Source organism: Athene cunicularia (assembly GCF_003259725.1).
Source record: "Athene cunicularia isolate RWA chromosome 2 unlocalized genomic scaffold, athCun1 chr2_part1, whole genome shotgun sequence".
Taxonomy (NCBI): Eukaryota; Metazoa; Chordata; class Aves; order Strigiformes; family Strigidae; genus Athene; species Athene cunicularia.
This window is the reverse complement of record NW_020799095.1, coordinates 724,828-744,588: the sequence shown is the minus strand read 5'-3', so window position 1 is coordinate 744,588 and position 19,761 is coordinate 724,828. Positions and strand designations below refer to the sequence as shown.

The 19,761-nt window shown below is 42.7% G+C and overlaps 1 protein-coding gene across 4 annotated transcripts in view; it reads left to right on the top strand.

The window, feature by feature from the left end:
- The first annotated feature begins 54 nt into the window (after positions 1 to 54).
- Positions 55 to 19,761, top strand: part of CCDC13 (coiled-coil domain containing 13) — a 33,161-nt gene continuing 13,454 nt past the window's right edge. Inside the window, exons 1-10 of one of the 4 annotated variants that reach the window (XM_026842766.1) lie at positions 56 to 361; positions 1,439 to 1,570; positions 1,678 to 1,901; positions 6,522 to 6,649; positions 9,052 to 9,194; positions 13,340 to 13,429; positions 13,713 to 13,829; positions 15,021 to 15,125; positions 16,860 to 17,024; positions 18,431 to 18,607. In XM_026842766.1, the coding sequence (XP_026698567.1) occupies positions 1,684 to 1,901; positions 6,522 to 6,649; positions 9,052 to 9,194; positions 13,340 to 13,429; positions 13,713 to 13,829; positions 15,021 to 15,125; positions 16,860 to 17,024; positions 18,431 to 18,607 (1,143 nt within the window). In that variant the 5' untranslated portion in view covers positions 56 to 361; positions 1,439 to 1,570; positions 1,678 to 1,683. Of the gene's footprint in view, positions 362 to 1,438; positions 1,571 to 1,677; positions 1,902 to 6,521; positions 6,650 to 9,051; positions 9,195 to 13,339; positions 13,430 to 13,712; positions 13,830 to 15,020; positions 15,126 to 16,859; positions 17,025 to 18,430; positions 18,608 to 19,761 lie in introns of all 4 variants that reach the window. The other 3 variants (XM_026842764.1, XM_026842763.1, XM_026842767.1) reach the window with 3 other exon arrangements.

Sequence of the window (19,761 nt, the reverse complement as noted above, 5' to 3'; positions counted from 1 at the left end):
GGAGAAGGGGGTGGGGGGGCGTTGCGGAAGTGCTAGGCTCTGTCAGGCCGCGGGAAAAAGAGGGAACCCCCTCTCCCCACACAGCCGGTCTGTGGCAGGTCCCTCCGCGCCGGGTGTGCAGTCTGCACTCAGGTAGGCTGGAGGGCTAAAGGTTGCCCTCTGGCCATCGCCCATACCCACCACGAGGCCTGGGGGCTGTGCAGAGAAACGGGACTCCGCTGTTTGCACCTGTCAGCCCTTAACGCATCTTGTCCACTCCCGTGGTGTCTGCAGACAGGCGTGGGGGTGAAGCTGCGGCCTGTGCACCTCTGCCCGTACAGTGCATACAGGCACACAGTGTGCATTGTGGCACTTTGTCCAGGTGATTGCTGCCTTAGTGTGGGAAAGGGCCTGCAATAATTACTCAGTAGAGGGTGTGCCTTTCAAAGTTTTTAGTAATTGTTTTTCCTAGATCAAAGGTGCACTAGATTTTTTGCTGGCAGTAAATGTCAAAGAGAAGGAGAGGGGGCTAGAATCTCTGCTCTCCTGAGACACCCCCCCGCTGCGGTGCTGAGTCCAGCTCTGGGGCCCAAAATATCAGAAGGACACGGACCTGCTTGAGCAGGTCCAGAGGAGACTGTGAAAATGCTGGGGGGGGCTGGAGCACCCCCCTGTGAGGACAGGCTGAGAGAGTTGGGGGGTTCAGCTGGAGAAGGCTCTGGGGAGACCTTAGAGTGGCCTCCCAGGGCTGAAAGGGGCTGCAGGAAAGGGGGGAGGGACTCCTGATCAGGGGTGTAGGGATAGGGTGAGGGGTAATGGTTTTAAACTGACAGAGGAGAGATTTAGGCTAGATGTAAGGAAGGAATTCTTCCCTGTGAGGGTGGTGAGGCCCTGGCACAGGTTGCCCAGAGCAGCTGTGGCTGCCCCCTCCCTGGAAGGGTTCAAGGCCAGGTTGGACGGGGCTTTGGGCAACCTTCCACTAGGAAGGTGTCCCTGCCCCCATGGCAGCGGCTTGAAACTGAGTGATCTTTAGGTCCTTTCCAACTCAAACCATCCTGTGATTCTACATCACAAAACTGATTGTCTTTAGTCATGCTAAGTAAAGCTCTAGACATTTAAATAGGTAGTGATATTATCACTTTAATGTAACCACAATGCTTAGAAATTCAGCAGAAAAATGTAAGCTGCACTCTTGATGTCCAGTGTCTAAAGGGTGTATTAGGATAAACAGAGATCTTTCTTCCTCTGTCAGTCTGACATTAACCCAAAAATGGGGGGGATCTACACCTTTGAAATGTGGGAAGGAAGGCTGGATGGTTGTAAACAGTCTGTTCTCTTTAGTCAGTATAACGAGGTTGCCACATTTGCTTGGATTTGACCCAGTTTGCTCTTCTGTAAAAATGTTTATTTAAACAGATTTGTTTAAAAATATTTTAAAACATTGCTTTTTGAATGCCAGAGTTAAAAAGTCACAAAAACTTTTCTGAAGACTGTTTGAAAGACCTTTATGGAAAAAGGCACTTGAAGCAAGGCAATGGGGCTGGAGAGCACAGTGGCTGAGAGGAGGCAGTGGCAGGGAGACTGCTCAGAGGTCAGTGAGAAAAAACTTCAAAGCAGCTGCTAGAAGAGGATGTTTTTGAAATCACTGTTGATCTCTGCTCTCTGTTGCTTTTTATTTTCTTCTTGTTATTCTTTTAGTAAACTATGGAGCCGGACATAAAAGTGAATGAACATTTTAAAACCCAGTTTAAGGCTTATCAAGAACAGCGGCAAAGGCGGTTGCAAAACCTAATGGAGAGGAAGAAGGGAAAACAGAACAGTCAGAAGGGTGATAATGGCACTGCAAAGGAAACTTTTGGAATCCCAAATGATCTAAACCTGTTTGAAACAAGACAACCTGTAAATGAAGATGACAGCAAAAGGTAAAGGTGTAGCAGTACCGTTCCTTCAGGAGGCCACAGAAGTGTATTTTGCATGTGATCGTATGAAACATACTGACAGAGCACTTTCTGTCTTCACCTATTGGGCTTTCATTATCCCGAGAAGAGTCTCACTGTCCCTAATATGTTTATCCTCAGAGTGTTGGGATGTGATCTTTATTATCAGTGTTTCACAGATGAAGAGCAGAAGAACAAAGGGGTTAAGGGTGACATGCTAGGGGCAGCTAGGTCCTATCTGATGAAATTCAGTCATTTGGATTGCTAACATCCTTTGAGCCTTGTAAACAAACAGGTTCCCTATGTGAATAATTTCCAAAGACAGATGAGGGCAAAGCAACTAATGGGTGCAAGCCAAAGTCCTGAGGTGCAGAAAAGTGTTCCCCTATCTTTGCAATGTAACCTGATTTAGTAGCTCAAAAGACAGCCAGCTATATAGGAGGGCCTCATAGACAGAGGTGCTTCCTGGGTAAGATACTTGACAGAGTTATACAAGGTAGGGTTTTAAGTCTTACTGGGGACAGGGGTTTGGGTCTTACCTCACCCTCTGGGTAGTGTCTGGACACCGGACATTCTTGTGTGGATCTCCCTTGATCTTGTTTTTGGAGCTGAGCGCATAATTCGTTTTACTGGAGCAGAGATTTGAAACCTCAGCTCAGATCATTCCATCTTCCTCCAAGGAGAGAGTACGTCTCTCTTTCTGACCCAATTATTATTTTTTTTTACGAACTAGAACAGATCTGAAGTTGGACACACCCTACTACGGTCTTGACTATTGAGGGATTGTCTCTGTGTTAGCGGTGAGGCCAGCTGAAGAAATTGCTGCTTCTGCTCCCCACTTGCAATTGTGCTGATAAAACCGATTGCTGGAAACTGGATTCACTTTCTGGGGCAAGGGTACTCTTATCTCAAGTCATTTCAGTGATCCATTTTACAGCTTTAGCCCCACAGACTGTTTTATTGGCACCATGATGTGGTGATGTACTGTGATACAGGGACAGGAAGAGGTAGCTGGCAGCTCTGCCAAACACAGCAGATCACGGGTGGAAACCCACAATTAGGCATATACCTTTGAGACAGTTTCATCTCCCAGAGTCTGTAGTGGGGAAGGGCACCTCTACCAAAGTTTATCAAGCCACTAACCAGGGTTTTATTAGGCTGTAAATGCCGATCCTCCTTCTGTGTTACTCTGGGCAACTCCCTGCTCAGCTTGTTTCTGAAGATTGCTTCCTTAAACACCCAAGTGCATATGCTGCAGTAGAATTTCTGTGAAGATGCAGGGAACCCAGGAGTAAACCACTGAAACTTTCAGGTGCTTCTGGGAATGTGGTGTGTTCATGCTGCAAAGGAAGTCTGGGTGGAAACTAGGAGCTGACCTTCTAGAAACTAATGCTCTCACCACTTCATTGTACATTGTCATCTTCACATTAGATCCCTCACTGTGACTGTCTGATTTGCCAAGTTGTGCTTCTGATCTGATGTCTACCAGCTGTCCTCTTCCCTTCAACACTTTGTACTGATATATAGAAGATCTGATTTTTATTTTTTTTTAATGGAGAGGGAGACTGATTCCCATAGTTCAGATGTAAGTTAGTCTGGTGGAGGAGAGGGGCTTGGGTGTTCCCATAACACATGGTACAGTGTGCATACTCTGAGGTGTGGAGCACAGGAGAGTCCCAGAAGTTTTCTGCTATTTACAGTTCAGTAGTTTACATCTGAATAGTTCAAGAGCTATTACCTCCATTTTCAGTGGCACTGACTGTGGAAATTCCCCATTTGATATGGCAGGTGTAGCAGATTTCTCTGGATTGTCCCTTGCTTATGCAGCAAAAGAGTGGTTATAAGTGTATCAAATCCAGGCAGGATTTGCTTCTGGAAGGGATTCACCAGGATGTACTTTGCAGTATTCCCGTGACACCATATGAGAAACTTGTTCCAGAATAGCAGGACTCCATATGGTCTGCAGTGGCAGTGATTTCAGCACAGCAGTGTTGTTTATAGAGGCGCTTGGAAGACATTCTCCTCTCAGATATCTCCCTCTGAGCCTTGGGAGTTCTTTTTTCCTTCTTCCCATCCTGCCCCCAAGTTTTGTTTAGGTGACTTTAGCTGACATTTTGTCTTTTTGGTTTGTTCTTTCTGTAACTTTATCCTCCCTGCTCTCTTTGGTGTATTTAAGATTAAATGATTCTCCACATCACACAGAGAATCTGTAAAAGAGTGAGGAAAGACACTTGGCCTGAATTTTAGTCATAGGCCCTGCTCATAAGCCTCACCTGGCTGTTTTCTTGAACTAGAGTGAAAAGGGTTACCTTTCTACCCCCTGTTTCTTTTGGCTGACTTTCCATAGCTGAGCCACTTGGGTAGAACCTGCTACCTCCTTTGTAACACATAGAGTCGCTCTGGAATGGGGTGGAGAAGTTTCTCAGAGGAGACTCCAGCTCTGTACAGTTGAGCTTTCTGTCTGTCCTACTGTGAATGCTTTTTATCAAGACTTGGAAACCATCTCTGAGGAAGACATTGCTGGATTGGGTGTGTTAAGAGCTTAGAACCCTTCTTTCATGTTAATTCCGTAGCTGTTAAAAATCTTTTTGTCCACGTGTCTCAAATTAGATCTGCATAGTCTTGTTGCTCACTTCTGAGTGGTACATGTGGGAATAACTTAGTTTTGCCTTTTCCCTGCTCAGATTGTTGCTTGCTTCCTTCTCCTTTGTAAACAGCTGCCTTTGATCTTCCTTTCATTTGAAGCTTTGAAACAGAAGTGCGTTTCTTAATTATAGATTGTGAATCACGTCATATATTGACTGTTGTTTATGGCAGTGTTCGAACACGTACATATGGAGTACAAGCCAAAAAAAAGCTTGCTAAAACGTTTGAATAGAAAAGATTTAGGTGACTATTGTGATAACTGACTTGTCTGGCTGTGGACATGTCTGTAGCCATAGGTATATACTGTAACAACTGGGCTTTATCCAAATCTCTATAATTATCCAAGTTACCTACTTCTGTTGTAGTCTGGAGCAATCACTCTATAGGCCAAAGGGGTGGGAAACTATTCCAGACTAAGCCACCAAAATGTAGATATTCAGGATTACACTGTAGATAATAACAGTCTAGGGATCAATTCATCTGACTGAGTTGGGTGTCTAGGGATACCTGAGATGCCTTAGGGTATCAGGAACTTCCACATGGGAATGATGGGACACACAGGAGATCTGCAGCAGCAGCTGGGGGACAGGTAGGCAGTCCAAATGGCACCTGTGCGTGGGTAACTAAATTGAGTCCCCTCATCAGCACACTCAGTGGAAATTAGGGAGTGATTTGCATTGCCCTACGGTGGCAGCTAGTCTGTAGGCAGCACTGGTTGTATAGACTAGACCTTTGACTTTTGTGTGCGTTTTGGCACAGAGGGACGCCTGTGTCTTGGTATGGAGTGGGACCCCACCCTGAAACTCAGATGGGGAGAGATGAGGAATCTCAGAGGCAGGCAGAATGGGAACCACTGACTTGAGCCAGCAGAGTCTCTACTCTAAACATTCTTACCAAAGGCAGTGTCAGTACAGCTTCTCTTAGCACATTTGGTTTCCCCTTTGGGGAATAGAGACAGTTTCATTGCTATTCTGAAATGCTGCTGTCCAGAGGAAACTGGCTAAAAAGTATGCCTAAAGTTGGAGGTTGTTAGTAATTCTTGGGGTTGGCTCATATGTCCACATGTGTGGCAAGTACTCTCTGAGATGCTCTCAATTCTCTGACTGGGTCCCAGAAGTTTTCCCAGAATCCCTACATTGTGGCTGCTGGCCTCACATAGGAAGATCAGATAATCCTGGGGCATCTCAAATAGATGCCTGAGTGCCCACAATTGAATTGAGCCCCTGAGGCCTTAGCTTCTAGTTTTTACATTTGGAGAAACCACCATGTAAGGACAGCAAAGAGATTAAAGTTATTAATGATCTGAAAGTCTTAGATGAAACCCTTAAATGTTACTAAATGTACTGCAGAATAGGAGAAGCAAGGCTATTTCCTCCTGTTCAGAGGGCTTTTTTTATATTCTTTGTTTCTAAATGAATTCCAAAAAGCAACATTAACAATACAAACCGAAGCCAGTCTATCCTGATGGGGTTCCAAGAAAATCAGATGAGGACAGAGGAAATTGGTCTTTTGTGAATTGCTGTGAAGCATTCGCTTTTAAAGAAAGAGCCTCAGTAGCTGCTTTTGTAGCTTGTTGGCTTCTATTAGTTTCAGTAAATATAGAAAGCAAAGCCTGAATGTCATGGATGCTGAATGGTGAGTCTGCCCAGTTTACTCTGGAGAACCATATAAGTGAGACTGAGTGAGGTGAGACTATTGAGTAACCTCAAGAGCACTGGAAAGATACCTGTTATGTGATGCACAAGGAAGTGCAGATTTTTTTTAAGTAGTTAACTGAATAGATCAGATCATCAGTTTGTGTTGTGATCTGAGGTTTAGGATATTCTACTTAATTCAGTAAACTCAGTCCTGGTAAGCTCAGCTCACCTAGCATACAGTCATTTCATTGTTTTATTTCTGGGAGCATCTATTCGAAGCACATTACAGTGACATTTGCCATTATGGCTTATTTTTTCCCAGGTTGCTTGAGGATCAGCTTCGAGAGGTCCGAGATGAGAACTGCAGACTATACAAACTGGTGACAGAGAAAGATTTTGAAATAAAGCAACTTCAGAAAAAATTACAGGAGGACAGATTGGCTTTGTCGGGTAAACACATTAACTTTGTATTCTCACTGTGTTAGTTCTAGTGTTTGCTTGTTGTGGTTGCCTCCATTTCCACTCCTGTAATAAGCTTCTTCTAGGAAGAATCAAAATTCAGCTCTCAGCTGAGAGACTTGTTCTCTGTTGAGCTTGCAGTAATTTGCAATAGCACTGAAACCACTTAGCTCTGACCTTTGAAAATACTTAGACACCAGAGTATAGATTTAGTCAACACTTATACCTAAACTTGCAAGGATCTAAGTTGACACTGTTTGACATTTGCAGGGTTTACTAAACATTGAAGTCTCCCTCATGTAAGGAGGGAGATTTCGTTTCTTTATGTGCAGAGGGAAGTTCCTCGCAGTAGTTTGACATGATAGCATATATGAAATAAAATGGCATATGTGCTTAAAGATATGTGTCTTACTCTCTCCTTCAGTTTTCTGAGCTGCAAAATATGAATACTGCTACTCCCCATCTGAGAGAGCTATTGAAAGGGCCAAATGACTTCTGGTAGTCAGACAGATCAGTCCTAAGGTGCAAAATGTCATTACTAATAATTATATGTCCCTTAAAAGAAGTACAGCACTCTTTTGGGGCACACGATGATCTCTGTTCCTCACAGGTTTTCTGCAAACCAGTTATTGTTGGCATTAAAAAATTATGATTCATATAAATCATATTTTGGAAAACTTCCTGTTAATGTCAAAAAGCAGTGTTGCAGCTTTCTCTGCTATGCAGTGTTAAATTCCTTATTCGGGCTCCTTTAGTTTGCCTGAATGGGGCACATGTGGGATGCTGGCCGAACATGAAGTCCAGCTTCTGAAGTGGCTTGGGTGTCCTTTGAAAACTGAGCTGTGCAGGCTGCACCTCCTCCACTGGGTGCCACTGTTGTTCAGGACAGCTGTGATGACCAGGCTAGTAGAGAAAGGGGAAACCAGCGATAAGCAGAACTAAATAACACTTAAATTACACCTTAATTCTTAAAAACTATCTGTAGTTTGTATGTAGGAGAGGTGATAAGCTATTACTGGGTCAGGACCAAGAGCCAGATGTGCTGTTGCAGCTTCTCTGTCCAACTCGTAGTTTGTCCCATGCTTCTGTCTTCCCTATCTCCACTGTGGCAAGAAGCTCACCGACATTGCATAGAATTAAAAGCTTTGATTAAATGCATGCAGTGCATTTGAAGACCAGTATCAGCCTGGCTTTTGGTTAGTTTAGTACTGACTGTGATCATTAGTAGCCATTATTTATCACGAAAACTAAGGAAAAAGTAGCTTCTAGATGAGAGTGGAAACACAAATCAGATAAAAGAGGAAGAACAATGGAAATACTTTTTAAAATAATAAATTTATGTCCTCTGCAAGGTTTTTAAATAGTGATATAGGGTCATATTCTGTTCTCAGCTATATTCTGCATAGCCCCTTTAATGTCTCTGGGGATTTTATGGGACTCAAAATTCACTTAAGGTTGATCTGTCATCCTTGCATCTCGCCCTGGTTCTTGAATATAATCTTCATGGATGTTGGTAGAAAAGTCATTACTCCAGAGCACTGAAGGAGGATGAAAGAATTAAGAATGACAACATTCAAGTTCAATTTTCATATATCCCACGGAGGATTTGTTATTGCAGGCTTGTGTTCATTGCTGCGCTAGAAGTTTCTGTGGACTTTGTATGCAATCATATTGATTTTGCACTTGGTGCAAGAACTTTTCTTCACCTATGTGGTGTTAACAAAAGCCAAGTGACACACAAGCCAGTCCTGGGGATTACTTTATTCATGACTCTAATCAGACCCTCTCTGACGAGGTGAATGAAGTATCTGTTTAAAAGAGCAATTAAAAATAATGCGGTAAGGCTCCATTTATAATCTCAAGGGACATATAAATAGGTACAATGATATTTCCTGGACATTATCCAGGACCCAACTGTAATAGGGTGGCTGACCTTTTAGGACAGATGCCTAGAAAAGTTCATGCCTCTGTTTCAGCAGCTCCTTCAGTAGCAAACAACCCGCGCAAAATAGTGTTGTCTTTTTCTGTAATATGCCACAAAAAAAAGCATCCATAACTACCCTTCACAGCAGTGAGCAGAAAACACTTCTACCCTTTATATGTAGGAATGTTGCTATGACCACTGTTGTGGCCTTCTGACATGTGGCTGTTGCTAAAGTGTGAAATGTATCTTTGCTAGCCACAATGTGATGCTGACACAAAGGACCAAGCAATCTAGCTGGAATCACTGATGCCTCTTTTCCCTCATTCGTTCCTTTAAGTGCCTGGAACAGCTCTGAGAGAAATGGGTTAGACAATAAAAGTACATTGTGCATTGAACAGAGAACAAAAGCATCATCTATTCTGAATCTTGCCTGTAAGATACGTCCTTTGATTTTATGTATGCTTTTCAGGGATGTCTGGTTTAGCTGGAGATGTTGCAGCTACGAAAATAGTTGAATTGGCCAAAAAGAATCGTGAGATAACTGCCGAGACTGAGAGTGAAAAAACCAAAGTGAAGCAACTGAATAACAGAGTTAAAGAGCTGGAGAGAGAAGTGAGGCATTTTTCTTGTTCTCTTTTTGCATGCTAAACATAGAAATCCAGCCATTGGGATAGAGGAGTTGTAGAAACTGGGTTTGATTCATGTTCCCATCTTGAATTTGCTCTTATATCCATGCTTGCTTTGAGTTCTTGTAACTTCTGTCCATGACAGGAGAGAGGGATGTATGCCCTCAGCTGTTTTCACCTTTGCAGAAAGGAAGAGCTAGAGAATAATATCCATAAGTTATAATGAGACAAAGATTTATGAAATACCAATTAGCAATGCTCAGTTATATTTGAAGCACAGAGGCTTTTCTAGCAGTATGGCAATGATATTTTTCTGATTTTTTTTTTCTTTTTTTTTTTTTGTGAGGAGGAGCAAATTTCATACCATTGTCTTACATTCTCACCTCGTTAATACCAGTCAAGAATTCTATTCCTCTATTCTTCTAAGCTTTATTCATCCAAATAATAAAAGCTGTTTTCTGGCATAAGTACTTACACAGTTCTATATCACATAAGATAGCAAATATTCTTGTAGGTGAATATTCTTGTAGGTGAATTAATTTTTCTGGTTTAGTATGAATTTTTTATATGTGCTAAACTTTCACAGGAATAATTTTACTCTGGTGACTATTGAAATGAAAATTAGATGCCCCGATATCAATGTTTACTTTGTTCACTGGCTACTAGTTCTCTTCCTTACACAACACTGGTAAAATTTTGGATAACTTTTAATGCTTTTGTCTGCACTTTGTTTCCTTAGAAGATATCATTTAAATGATTCAGTAATGTTTATCATGCTGACAAATGCATTTTGACTCTATCTTTTACAATCACTTATTATCATGAATCATGCATCTGTCTGAATTATACTCTAGTTACCTGAAAGATCAAGAAATGGCACATTAAAATTTTGAAAACTCCTGCATAAATCCAGAGTGTTCTGGTCAGACGGGTCTTGTCAAGCAGTTGTCAGGCTGGCTAAGAAATCTCAAGTGTAACTGGGGACCCACAAATTCACACAAGTAAGGGAGCAAGCTGAGAGTAATTTCAAGAGGAATCAACTTGCTTGTAATCCCTTACTGCAGAGGTGTAATGACCGTTATTCAAACAGAAACTTAAAATATTGTTAGATATTGACCCAAAAGAAAGGACCACAGACATTTCAGGAAAGGAAATGGAGCTCAAAGAGAACAGAAATTTTCAAGAAACAATAATTGATGGTCAAAGCACAGATGGACACTTTGGATGTGATTTGAGCTGTCCTTAGACACCAGCACCATCAAAATCAAAACGGAACACAGCAACCTGTTTCAGATGAGGTAAAGACCAACCACAGCGTGAACCCCACTGAAACCGTGCCCTGGTCAATGGTCTGTATTTTCTTACAACCTCATTTGGCGTGGCTCTTCTCTAAACTAATGGTCACTGGCTGAGTTTGTGGATTGTACTTGTTCAGTAGAACTATATGAAGATGTAAAAGATGCATAAAATTAAAGCAATGTTTGACAGTGGGAGGTATCTATGAAAAATGTTGAGTGGTGAAAGAGAAAAGCTGTCTCAGGAACCTGCAGTGATTTGCATCTCTGTAGTAACTCTTACACTAAGCTGGGTCACTCTCTAGACACACTTATCTTTTTCCAATGACTGTACAAAGGACCAAGACAGCTAAAGTGCAATTCAGTTGCCCACGCATAAGCATAAAAGAACAGTCTGAGATCACAGAACGGTCTAGGTTGGAAAAGACCTTGAAGATCATCCAGTCCAACCATCAACCCAACATTAACAGTTCCCAACTACACCATATCCTTAAGGGCTATGTCGACCTGACTCTCAAACATCTCCAGGGATGGGGACTCCCCCCCTGCCCTGGGCAGCCCGTTCCAACACCCAACAGCCCCTTCTGCAAAGAAATCTTTCCTCAGAGCCAGCCTAACCCTGCCCTGGCGCAGCTTGAGGCCGTTCCCTCTGGGCCTGGCGCTGGGTCCTTGGCTCAAGAGACTCATCCCCCCTCTCTGCACCCTCCTGTCAGGGAGTTGCAGAGGGCCAGGAGGTCTCCCCTCAGCCTCCTCTTCTCCAGACTGAACCCCCCCAGTTCCCCCAGCCGCTCCCCAGCAGACCTGTGCTCCAGACCCTGCCCCAGCTCCGTTGCCCTTCTCTGGACACGCTCGAGTCATTCAATGGCCTTTTTGGGGTGAGGGGCCCAAAACTGAACCCACTCATTGAGGGGCAGCATCACCAGGGCCGAGCACAGGGCTCAGATCCCTTCCCTGTCCCTGCTGGCCACGCTGGTGCTGACACAAGCCAGGATGCCATTGGCCTCCTTGGCCCTCTGGGCACACTGCTGGCTCATTATCAATCCCCCCTCAGGTCCCTCTCTGACTGGCAGCTCTCCAGCCACTCCTCCCCAAGCCTGTAGCGCTGCTGGGGGTTGTTGTGGCTCAAGGGCAGCCCCCGGCATTTGCCCTTATGGAAACTCCCCCAGTTGGGCTCAGCCCATGGCTCCAGCCTGCCCAGGTCTCTCTGCAGAGCCTCCCTACCCTCGAGCAGATCAACACTCCCACCCAGCTGGGTGTCATCTGCAAACTGACTGAGGGGGCACTCGATCCCCTTGTCCAGATCATCAATAAAGATGTTGCTTGACCTCTTAGAGATCCCTGAAGGGCTGTTAGACGTGACTAGACTGGCAGTCCTGGTGCAGCAGCTGGACCTGCTGGATACCCTCGGATGCCTCAAAAGGGACCAGACAGCTGTGGGTGGGCAACAAAACCAAGACTACAGTCAGTCCATCTACTTGATGTAATGTAGGTGTCTACAGTAGGGTGAGCCGAAGACTATGCTTCTCTGATTGTATTGACTAGACAGCATTCTTTACAGAGACACCCATGCTGAAAACAAGGAACGTGTTACTTTGTAGGTTGAGTCTCACCCCGTATGCCTACTTTTAGATGCCTTAAACAATGAATTGTGGTGATGGTGCCTTACAAATACATTGCAATACGTACTTTCACCAGTGGAAAACACTTATTTTACAGAATTGTTTGTTCTTTGCTTGTATGAAAACTAAAAAAAATATGTAAATCATAAGTGTTTTAACATGACTATGTTCCCACAAAGAAAATGGAAGGTACAGCCACTGCGCAACTGAGCAAAATCACATGTAAACAAAGACTGCAAATGAATGTTTGCAGAAAATTTCCCTAGAACTTGACCTATCAGCTGCCAACACCAGCTGAAATTTCTCATTCTCAGTCCGTTGACTAAAAGACTTTATGAACTGAAGGGATGACCTAACCATTGGTTTATTTGCAGAGAAGGGGTAACACTAGAGCTGGCTCTGAGTTGCGCTCTGTTTCCCCAGATACCACTTTAATGAAGAAGCTATTCCTTAGAGCCTTCTTTTATTCAGGCAAATAATCAAGATCTTCCACCCACCTCAAAGAATGAAGTCTCAGCCCTTTAAAGCAACAATTCCTGGCCTCACCAGCTCCAAATTCATTGCATTCCTGTCCAGTAAGAAGTCTTAGCAACCTCAACATAGGACATGATTCAGAGCAGGAGGGACTGTATGTCTGCCTTCCTTTGCTGTGGCAAGCAATAGGAGGCATTCTTCATGGGTTGAGAAATGCTACCTCACAGCTACCAGGTAAAGAAAAAGCCTTATTAAATCTACACTATAGGTCATTAGGTAGTCATTTCTCTTAAATTTCTCTGGTGAGTAGAACTATGTGCTTTTTATGAAGTATCCTATGATTTTCTCAAAAAGTGGCATTCAGAATCTAGAGACAGCATCCTGATCTGTACTGAACTGGATTTGCATTTATGTATACAAACACTTATTTTATGAACCTATGGTGATAAAATCCCCCAGAAGTTTCCATACTTGATAACTGGTCTCATCTCAGCAAGTTCAGAGACATTTTCACTGAAGTTATTCCACAGTAAAATAACACATGCTTCTTTGGGAAAAAAATTGTGTGCTTTCCTACTGATTGTGTTTAAAAACAAAGGAACATGAAGTAATTTTTTTTTCTAGAGTAAATAAACATCCAAGATCATCAAAACTGCTATTGTAGCTTTTTGCTAATTAATAATTCATGGAGGTATGCTCTTCACTGTATTCATTCTATAGTAACAATGCGGTTTTTTTTCCAGCTACAGACAGCTGTAGAAAAAATACATTCTCTTGATGGCAGTGATGCAGGAATCAAGAAATCAACTCTGAAGATGATAGAAGGAAACTTGGTATGAACTGTAATTGACAACAGGAAATCAGAAGCTGATACTTAGGTCTCTCCTATTGTGCAGTCTTGTTTGGGTTTTTTTATGACAAGGATGTATCCCTGTCACTAGTTTTGTAACCAAATTGCTCTGTTTGTACCTTCTCTATGACCCCAAAAATTAGGGAAGGCATTTGCATGGGTCTGGGGAAAAAAGATTCGGTGATCCTGATGGATCTGTGGATCTTAATCACTTCAATTTTTCCCTGACAATTCTGTTCTTACCAAGTACATTCTTTTCTTCAAAGGCTGAAAGTCCAAAGGTGAAAGCGTTGCAAGAAAAATTAACCACAGCCAACTTTAAAGTGGTGGAGTATCGTAACCAACTCCAATTTGCAAAACAGGAACTAAAGATGACCCAAAAGGTACTGTTGCAGGGTGCAGTCTGTGGCTGGTATCCTGTGCAAGAGGTATATTCTTGTGAAATCAGGATGCTTCTTTTCTTTTGAGCTTTGATTAGCCTCCATGAAGTATTCCAATGAACTCTTAAGTAGGTAAGAAAAGACACGGGTATAGTGGTTGCTTTGGAAAGATAGGCACATTGACACACAGGTTTCATGTTTTGCCACCAGAGCTGGATGACTGTATCCACTATTTCTACTACTGTGATGGGTACAGATTCTTTAAGGTTTGAAAGTCCCAGTTCAGCAAAATAGGTTTATGATTGATTTGAAGCATACATTCAGGCCCATTCCTCCTTTCCAAAACATTTAATTATGTATTTACTTTTAATGTAGGCTTCAGTCCCATGGAAGTCAATGGGATTAAAGACCACACTTGAACTAAAGCACATATTTAAACAATTTGTTGGAGTGACATCCAGAGTAACCTTTTCCTCTTTGATTCATGATGGATTTTAATGCGTTACTATGTGCTCTCTTTCCTTTGGTTTCATTACTTTGCGTAAGAGACCTGCAATGCAGATCAGAGTAGAGAATATAGTCCTAAAAATAGGACTCTGCTGACCTTTTTATAAATAATTTAAACGCTTTTCATACTAAGTTTAGCCCTCATTAATGTGACTGTCTTGGAATTATGCAAGAGAGATTGGCTCAATTCCTGATTGCAAGGGTTTATATTAAGACAATACTCTGTTCCTGTTTAGTTCTGATTAGTATTCATTATATCAAAAACAATTGTGTATATTGAAAACCATTAGTAATTCTTAGAAATCCTTTTACAAAAGTAGCACAGTTTGACACCCAGCTATATAGTTAGATAGTACAGTTTGACACTCTCCAGACAGGCAGCAAAACACAGATTCGCATTTTTTAAAAAACAAAGACTAATACTCGAACTTATGAAAATACTGAATTACCTACCTCAGCAAGTAAAACCATTCATGTTAGCCAAACTTCTCCTACCCACCAACAATCTGTATTGTAATAATGATCTGAAAGAGCTGAAATCCCATCTGAAATGGGATATTTAATACAGTATGTAACTGTACCATCCAGCGTTTTGTGTTTACTGCTAGAGAGCAGCTTTTTTTCCCCTCTTCCCAATACATGTATTTAAGCCTAGCCTTACTGTTGATGTTAATCCCTTTTTCATAGCTTTTAGCAAATGAAGTTGGTGAAGATGTGAATATTCAGAGTCTCTTGATGAATTCTGGCAGCTGGCGTGGACGAGCCCAGCAAATTCTTGTTCTCCAAAGCAAGGTGAGTTAAGACCCTGCATGGTGCCGTGTAAGCTGGGTGCTGGGGTGTGCTTTCTACGTAGAGGTGTTATGTCAGTTTGAGTTAAGGATACTGTTAGTTCTTCAGTAAGTAATTCTTAACATCTATACCTGCTTATAAGGCATGTCCCAGTAGAAACAGTGTTTACTGCACATACACAGCCAGTCTTTTCTCTGTTGAAGAAAGCAATTGTTAGAATAAAACACTGTATGGTAACTTTTCTAATAGTTTTTTGGTATGTTTGTGTGTGCGGTGTTAAATTTTAAATATGTGTTGATGTGTGCAGGGTCTTTCAGATTTTTTTGCAAACTGTATTGATTAGTCAATTCCAAACATACAAATTTCAGTATTTAAGCTGGGAGTCTTTTGCATCTGTGTCAAAGGAGAGAGTTCAGTGGCCTTGGAGAGCTCTGGCAGCCTAGTTAAAATCCCAGGATGTTCTGAAGGTGCCTGTCTCCACTGAGTACAGAAGGAGCCCTGTCAGTGCCTGTGCTCTGACTTAGACACCTTTGTTCAGTGCCTAAAGTCAGGTGGGAAGAATTGAGGCCAGATAAGATTTTCAAGTTGTTCCCCCAGGAACTTCAGTAGAAATTTTAACTCTCATATCTTCTGAAGGGCACGGTCTATCTGAAACGTCAGCTTGAGACAGGGAGACAGTTTTGTCTGTATCTTAAGTAAAACTTCTTTCAGGCAATTTGATACATATTTTTCCCATTTTTCTGCAGTTTAATTATATGCCAACAAATTGTAATTTTTGCACCCTGATTGACTGAAATTGTTAACCTCTACTTTCCCTTGAACAAACTACATTTTCCTTCAGTTAGACCCCCTGACTGGAATTCATCTGAAGATGGTATGTACTGTACTCTAATGCAGAAATTTCTTCCTGAACCAGTCTCCTTAGGCCCCTTCTGTAGTCAGTGGGGACCTTGTAAATACAGTCACTGGATCAAAAGTGAGGTAGGTGCATCTTAGAAGACACCTCCAGAACAGGGCAGAGGAACTGTGCTGTAGCAGTGCCCATTTCCTTCTACTTACTATAAAAGAAGTCTGTAGTGAATAGCTGAGATGTGGGGACTGAGTTCACTTGATGACACATTGGTGTCTAATGCCAGCCGAGACACCGTAGGGTATCCCTCTGACCTCTGGTCATCTTTCCAGAGGAGTATGGATGTCTTGTAGATCCTGCATCATAACGTGTCTCCAGTATCCCAGTGCTTCTAAACCAGCGCTCGCTACCTGTGTTCAGGCTAGTGCCTTTGATTGTGTACATCCTAGATGGTGATTCTGCTGAAGACTGAGATGCTAAAATGTGTATGTGTGAGTGGGTGTCTGCCCTTCCAGAGGAGATCTAAGGCACTGCTCTGTTGTTCATATGTGTGTTTAGAGGCATTCAAGATGCTTTGGAGTGTCTGCCTGGCCTCCACATGTGGCTCCAATAAGGCACAGATCTCCCATGTGTCCTGAGTCTTCTGTAGGTCTGGTGTCATATTTCCTCCCTGCACAGATGCCCTAGATATCTACATGTCTGTGAGTAGCTAACAAATTTAAATCTGAAAGGACACTGCTCTCTATTAGTTAACCACAATGATGTCAAGAAGAAGTATGATGCTGCACTCTGAGCTCCTCTGATGCTGGACACTTTGGTCCTCTTTGATGCTGGGCCACTGTATTCCTGGTAAAGACTCTGGATGAGTTGTCATTATTGTCCCCTAGGTTCGAGAGCTGGAGAATCAGTTGAGCCAAAACAAGACCAGAACATCACTGACTGAGACTGATGAGGAATTGCTGGCATTTACTGATCCAAGGAAGTTGTCAGCCCAAGAGAAGAACTTGTTGAAGATTCGCAGCTTGGAAAAAGAAAAGAAAGAAACCTTGGGGGTAAAAACCTGTGAGCTGAGAGAGTCCTGTTTGGTCATATAGTGTGTAGTAACTTGCCTTACCTTCTGGGTGTATGTTACACCCTACCCAAAGACCATTTCAGAAACCACCTGATCTGCTGGAGGAAGTTCTGCCACACTTCACAAACTGAGCAAAAGGCTTCCATGCTTGTTGTCTGTATTGCACTGTTACGTGGCCAGACGTACTTCTGCATTACAAGACATGGTCTTCTCTGCTGCATGATTCATGTGTCAGATACATCCACTTGGCCTGAAATGTGGCTACCTGACAACTGTACCTGATAGGTGATGTTGGAAAGAGGGAGAGAGGCCCTGGGTTGCAGTGAAGCTGGTACTGGCTTTATACTGAAGTTACATGCAGAAAGAAACTCTGCTACAGCTACATCCAAGCTCTGTAGCATCCCTCTCATCCTGTGGCCCCAGATGTGCATGCTTCATGCAGTATAAGCATTCCGCTCATACTGAAAATGGGTCTTACCCTCCATCTATATATCACACGTAGTTGCTACAAAAATAAACAGGCATCCAGTGTTTAGGGGTTGAGGGAGGCTATAGCTAGTGGCAAATGTAGTAAACCCTTAAGGATATGTAGGCCTGTGTCCACGAGAAATATGGGTAGTGGGGGTCAGCTACATATATTCTGGTTAGCAAAGCACATCTCCCTGTGCTCCTTCCCTGTATTTGCTTCTGTAGAGGCCACCTGGCATGACCCCAGAGCTCTGCTGCTGCTCTTCCCACCACCATTTAGTTGTGCAACAGAATGAGCAACGGGGTGATCCAAACCTTTCAGTCTTGGCTGTGAGAATGAAAGAGAAGATTTATAGCTACAGGCACACATCACAGGGAAGGCTTTTCTCAGTGACTATAATGCACTTCTGCCTTGTGTTTCAGGCTCCATTCACAGTAACTTCCCCTGCACTTATCCATTACTACTTAACTGCTAGCATGCTCTAGCAGTTTCATCTAGGTGAAGGCATGGCTCAGGGGGAGCATATGCCAAGGACAGCTTCTAGCAGGTAGTATGGCATCACCACCCTGTATCTGGAAGGAAGAGAGTTCCTCCATGGAGAATGGTGAGGCATATAAAAAAGCAGGAGCATAGAGAATTAAGCTTTTTAACACAAAATTATCATTTGCCTCCTGGCACATACTGGGTCAGCCTGGTCCACTTGTATTCCTGAGCAGACAGACCTTTTTCTGATGCTAGCAGGTAGGCAGTGAGTAGTAGCATTTATAATTTTTACTTACTCGGGAATGATACAGTATGTCAGTTCCATTTTTTAGGTTCTACCAGGCAGTGTGTGATTCCTTTAGCTCACCAAAGCACCAGGGGCTTGGTGATAGGCTGTAACTGTAATTTCCTATGATGTGTTTGCATCACTGCAGAAACTCGCTGGGGAATATGATTCTCTCCAAAAAAGTCATGAGGAAGTGAAAAAAAAACTTGATGCATCAAAAGCCAGGAACAAAATCTTGTGCAGTGAAGTGAAAATTCTGAAGGAACAGATCATAACCTTGCTGGAGAAAGGAAAACACGACGATGAGCTCATAGATGCCTTGCTGGTATGGTCTGACTCTTACTGTTGGTCCCAGCCCCTGCAGATCAGGCCTTTTTCGTTAAGTGATGAAACATGATGTCATTTAATTACACAGTGACACAGACAGGGTATACAGGGGCCTGATGAATCCAACTGTGACAACCAGAAGTTTCCTAGTCAGCTAAAGCCCATCATTTTGGGTCAGGTCATGTAAAGACTGCAAGACAAGCACCAGCCGTGACACAGATGCAGTCAAGTGGCTCTAAGCTGCAAATATGGGAAGAAATGTTTTGCAGAAGAGTTGAAATAGGATTGTCTAGTAGGTAGAGGAAGGGCTTCATTCCTGACCCATGAGGCTGGAGAGTGTTCTGCTTTCAGCTCCATTGGTAGGTTTTTTTCCTTAGAATGCCCCCAATCTTTCATTTTCATTTCTTGTGTTACACAGCCCACAACACACAAGCTGAATCATGAATACTTAAACCATGTGCGTGTTCACCTGAAATAGCTGGAGCTGAGAGGGTTTGGCCCCTTCAAAACCAAGACTATTAGCAGAGACTCAGGATGCAGTTATGCTAAAATAAATGGCTGCTGCCATGGTCTTGCAGGATCCTTTTGCCTAGTCTTACCCAATTACAATAGTAAAAAAAAAAAAAAAAAATTAGAAAATATGCCCCTTCTTAGTAGGGTTAGTTCTGTGTTTCCTGATCCAGCTCCTCCTGAGTTTCAAATCACTTGCATTTCCTTGCTTCTGTACATAGGTTTTAGCTAAGACATGCTTATGACTAAGCTGGCATTCACCTTTCTGCATAGGGAATATGGGTGCCGACCAGCAGACTAAGTAGATTGCAGAGGAGCCAAATAACAGTTGTGACTTTTGCTAAGTCTCAGCGTTCTCACTAAAATTATTATGGAAAGGTGCAAGTTTATTTGGGAAGGAATGGTTAACTTGTTTTATCCCTTACATCAAAGAAGCACCTTACTTGCAGTTTGTTGGATTGACAACGAACTGTCCAACAAATATTTGATTCATCAGTGTGAGAAAAACTCCAAAGCCCACTGGTAAAACAGCCTAGCCTCATAGCTGTTGTCTCATACAACCCTCATCTTTTAATGTCACTATCACACAATCTGATCATGTTCTAATTTCACACAAAAGCAAACTGAAATCTTTACTTTTAT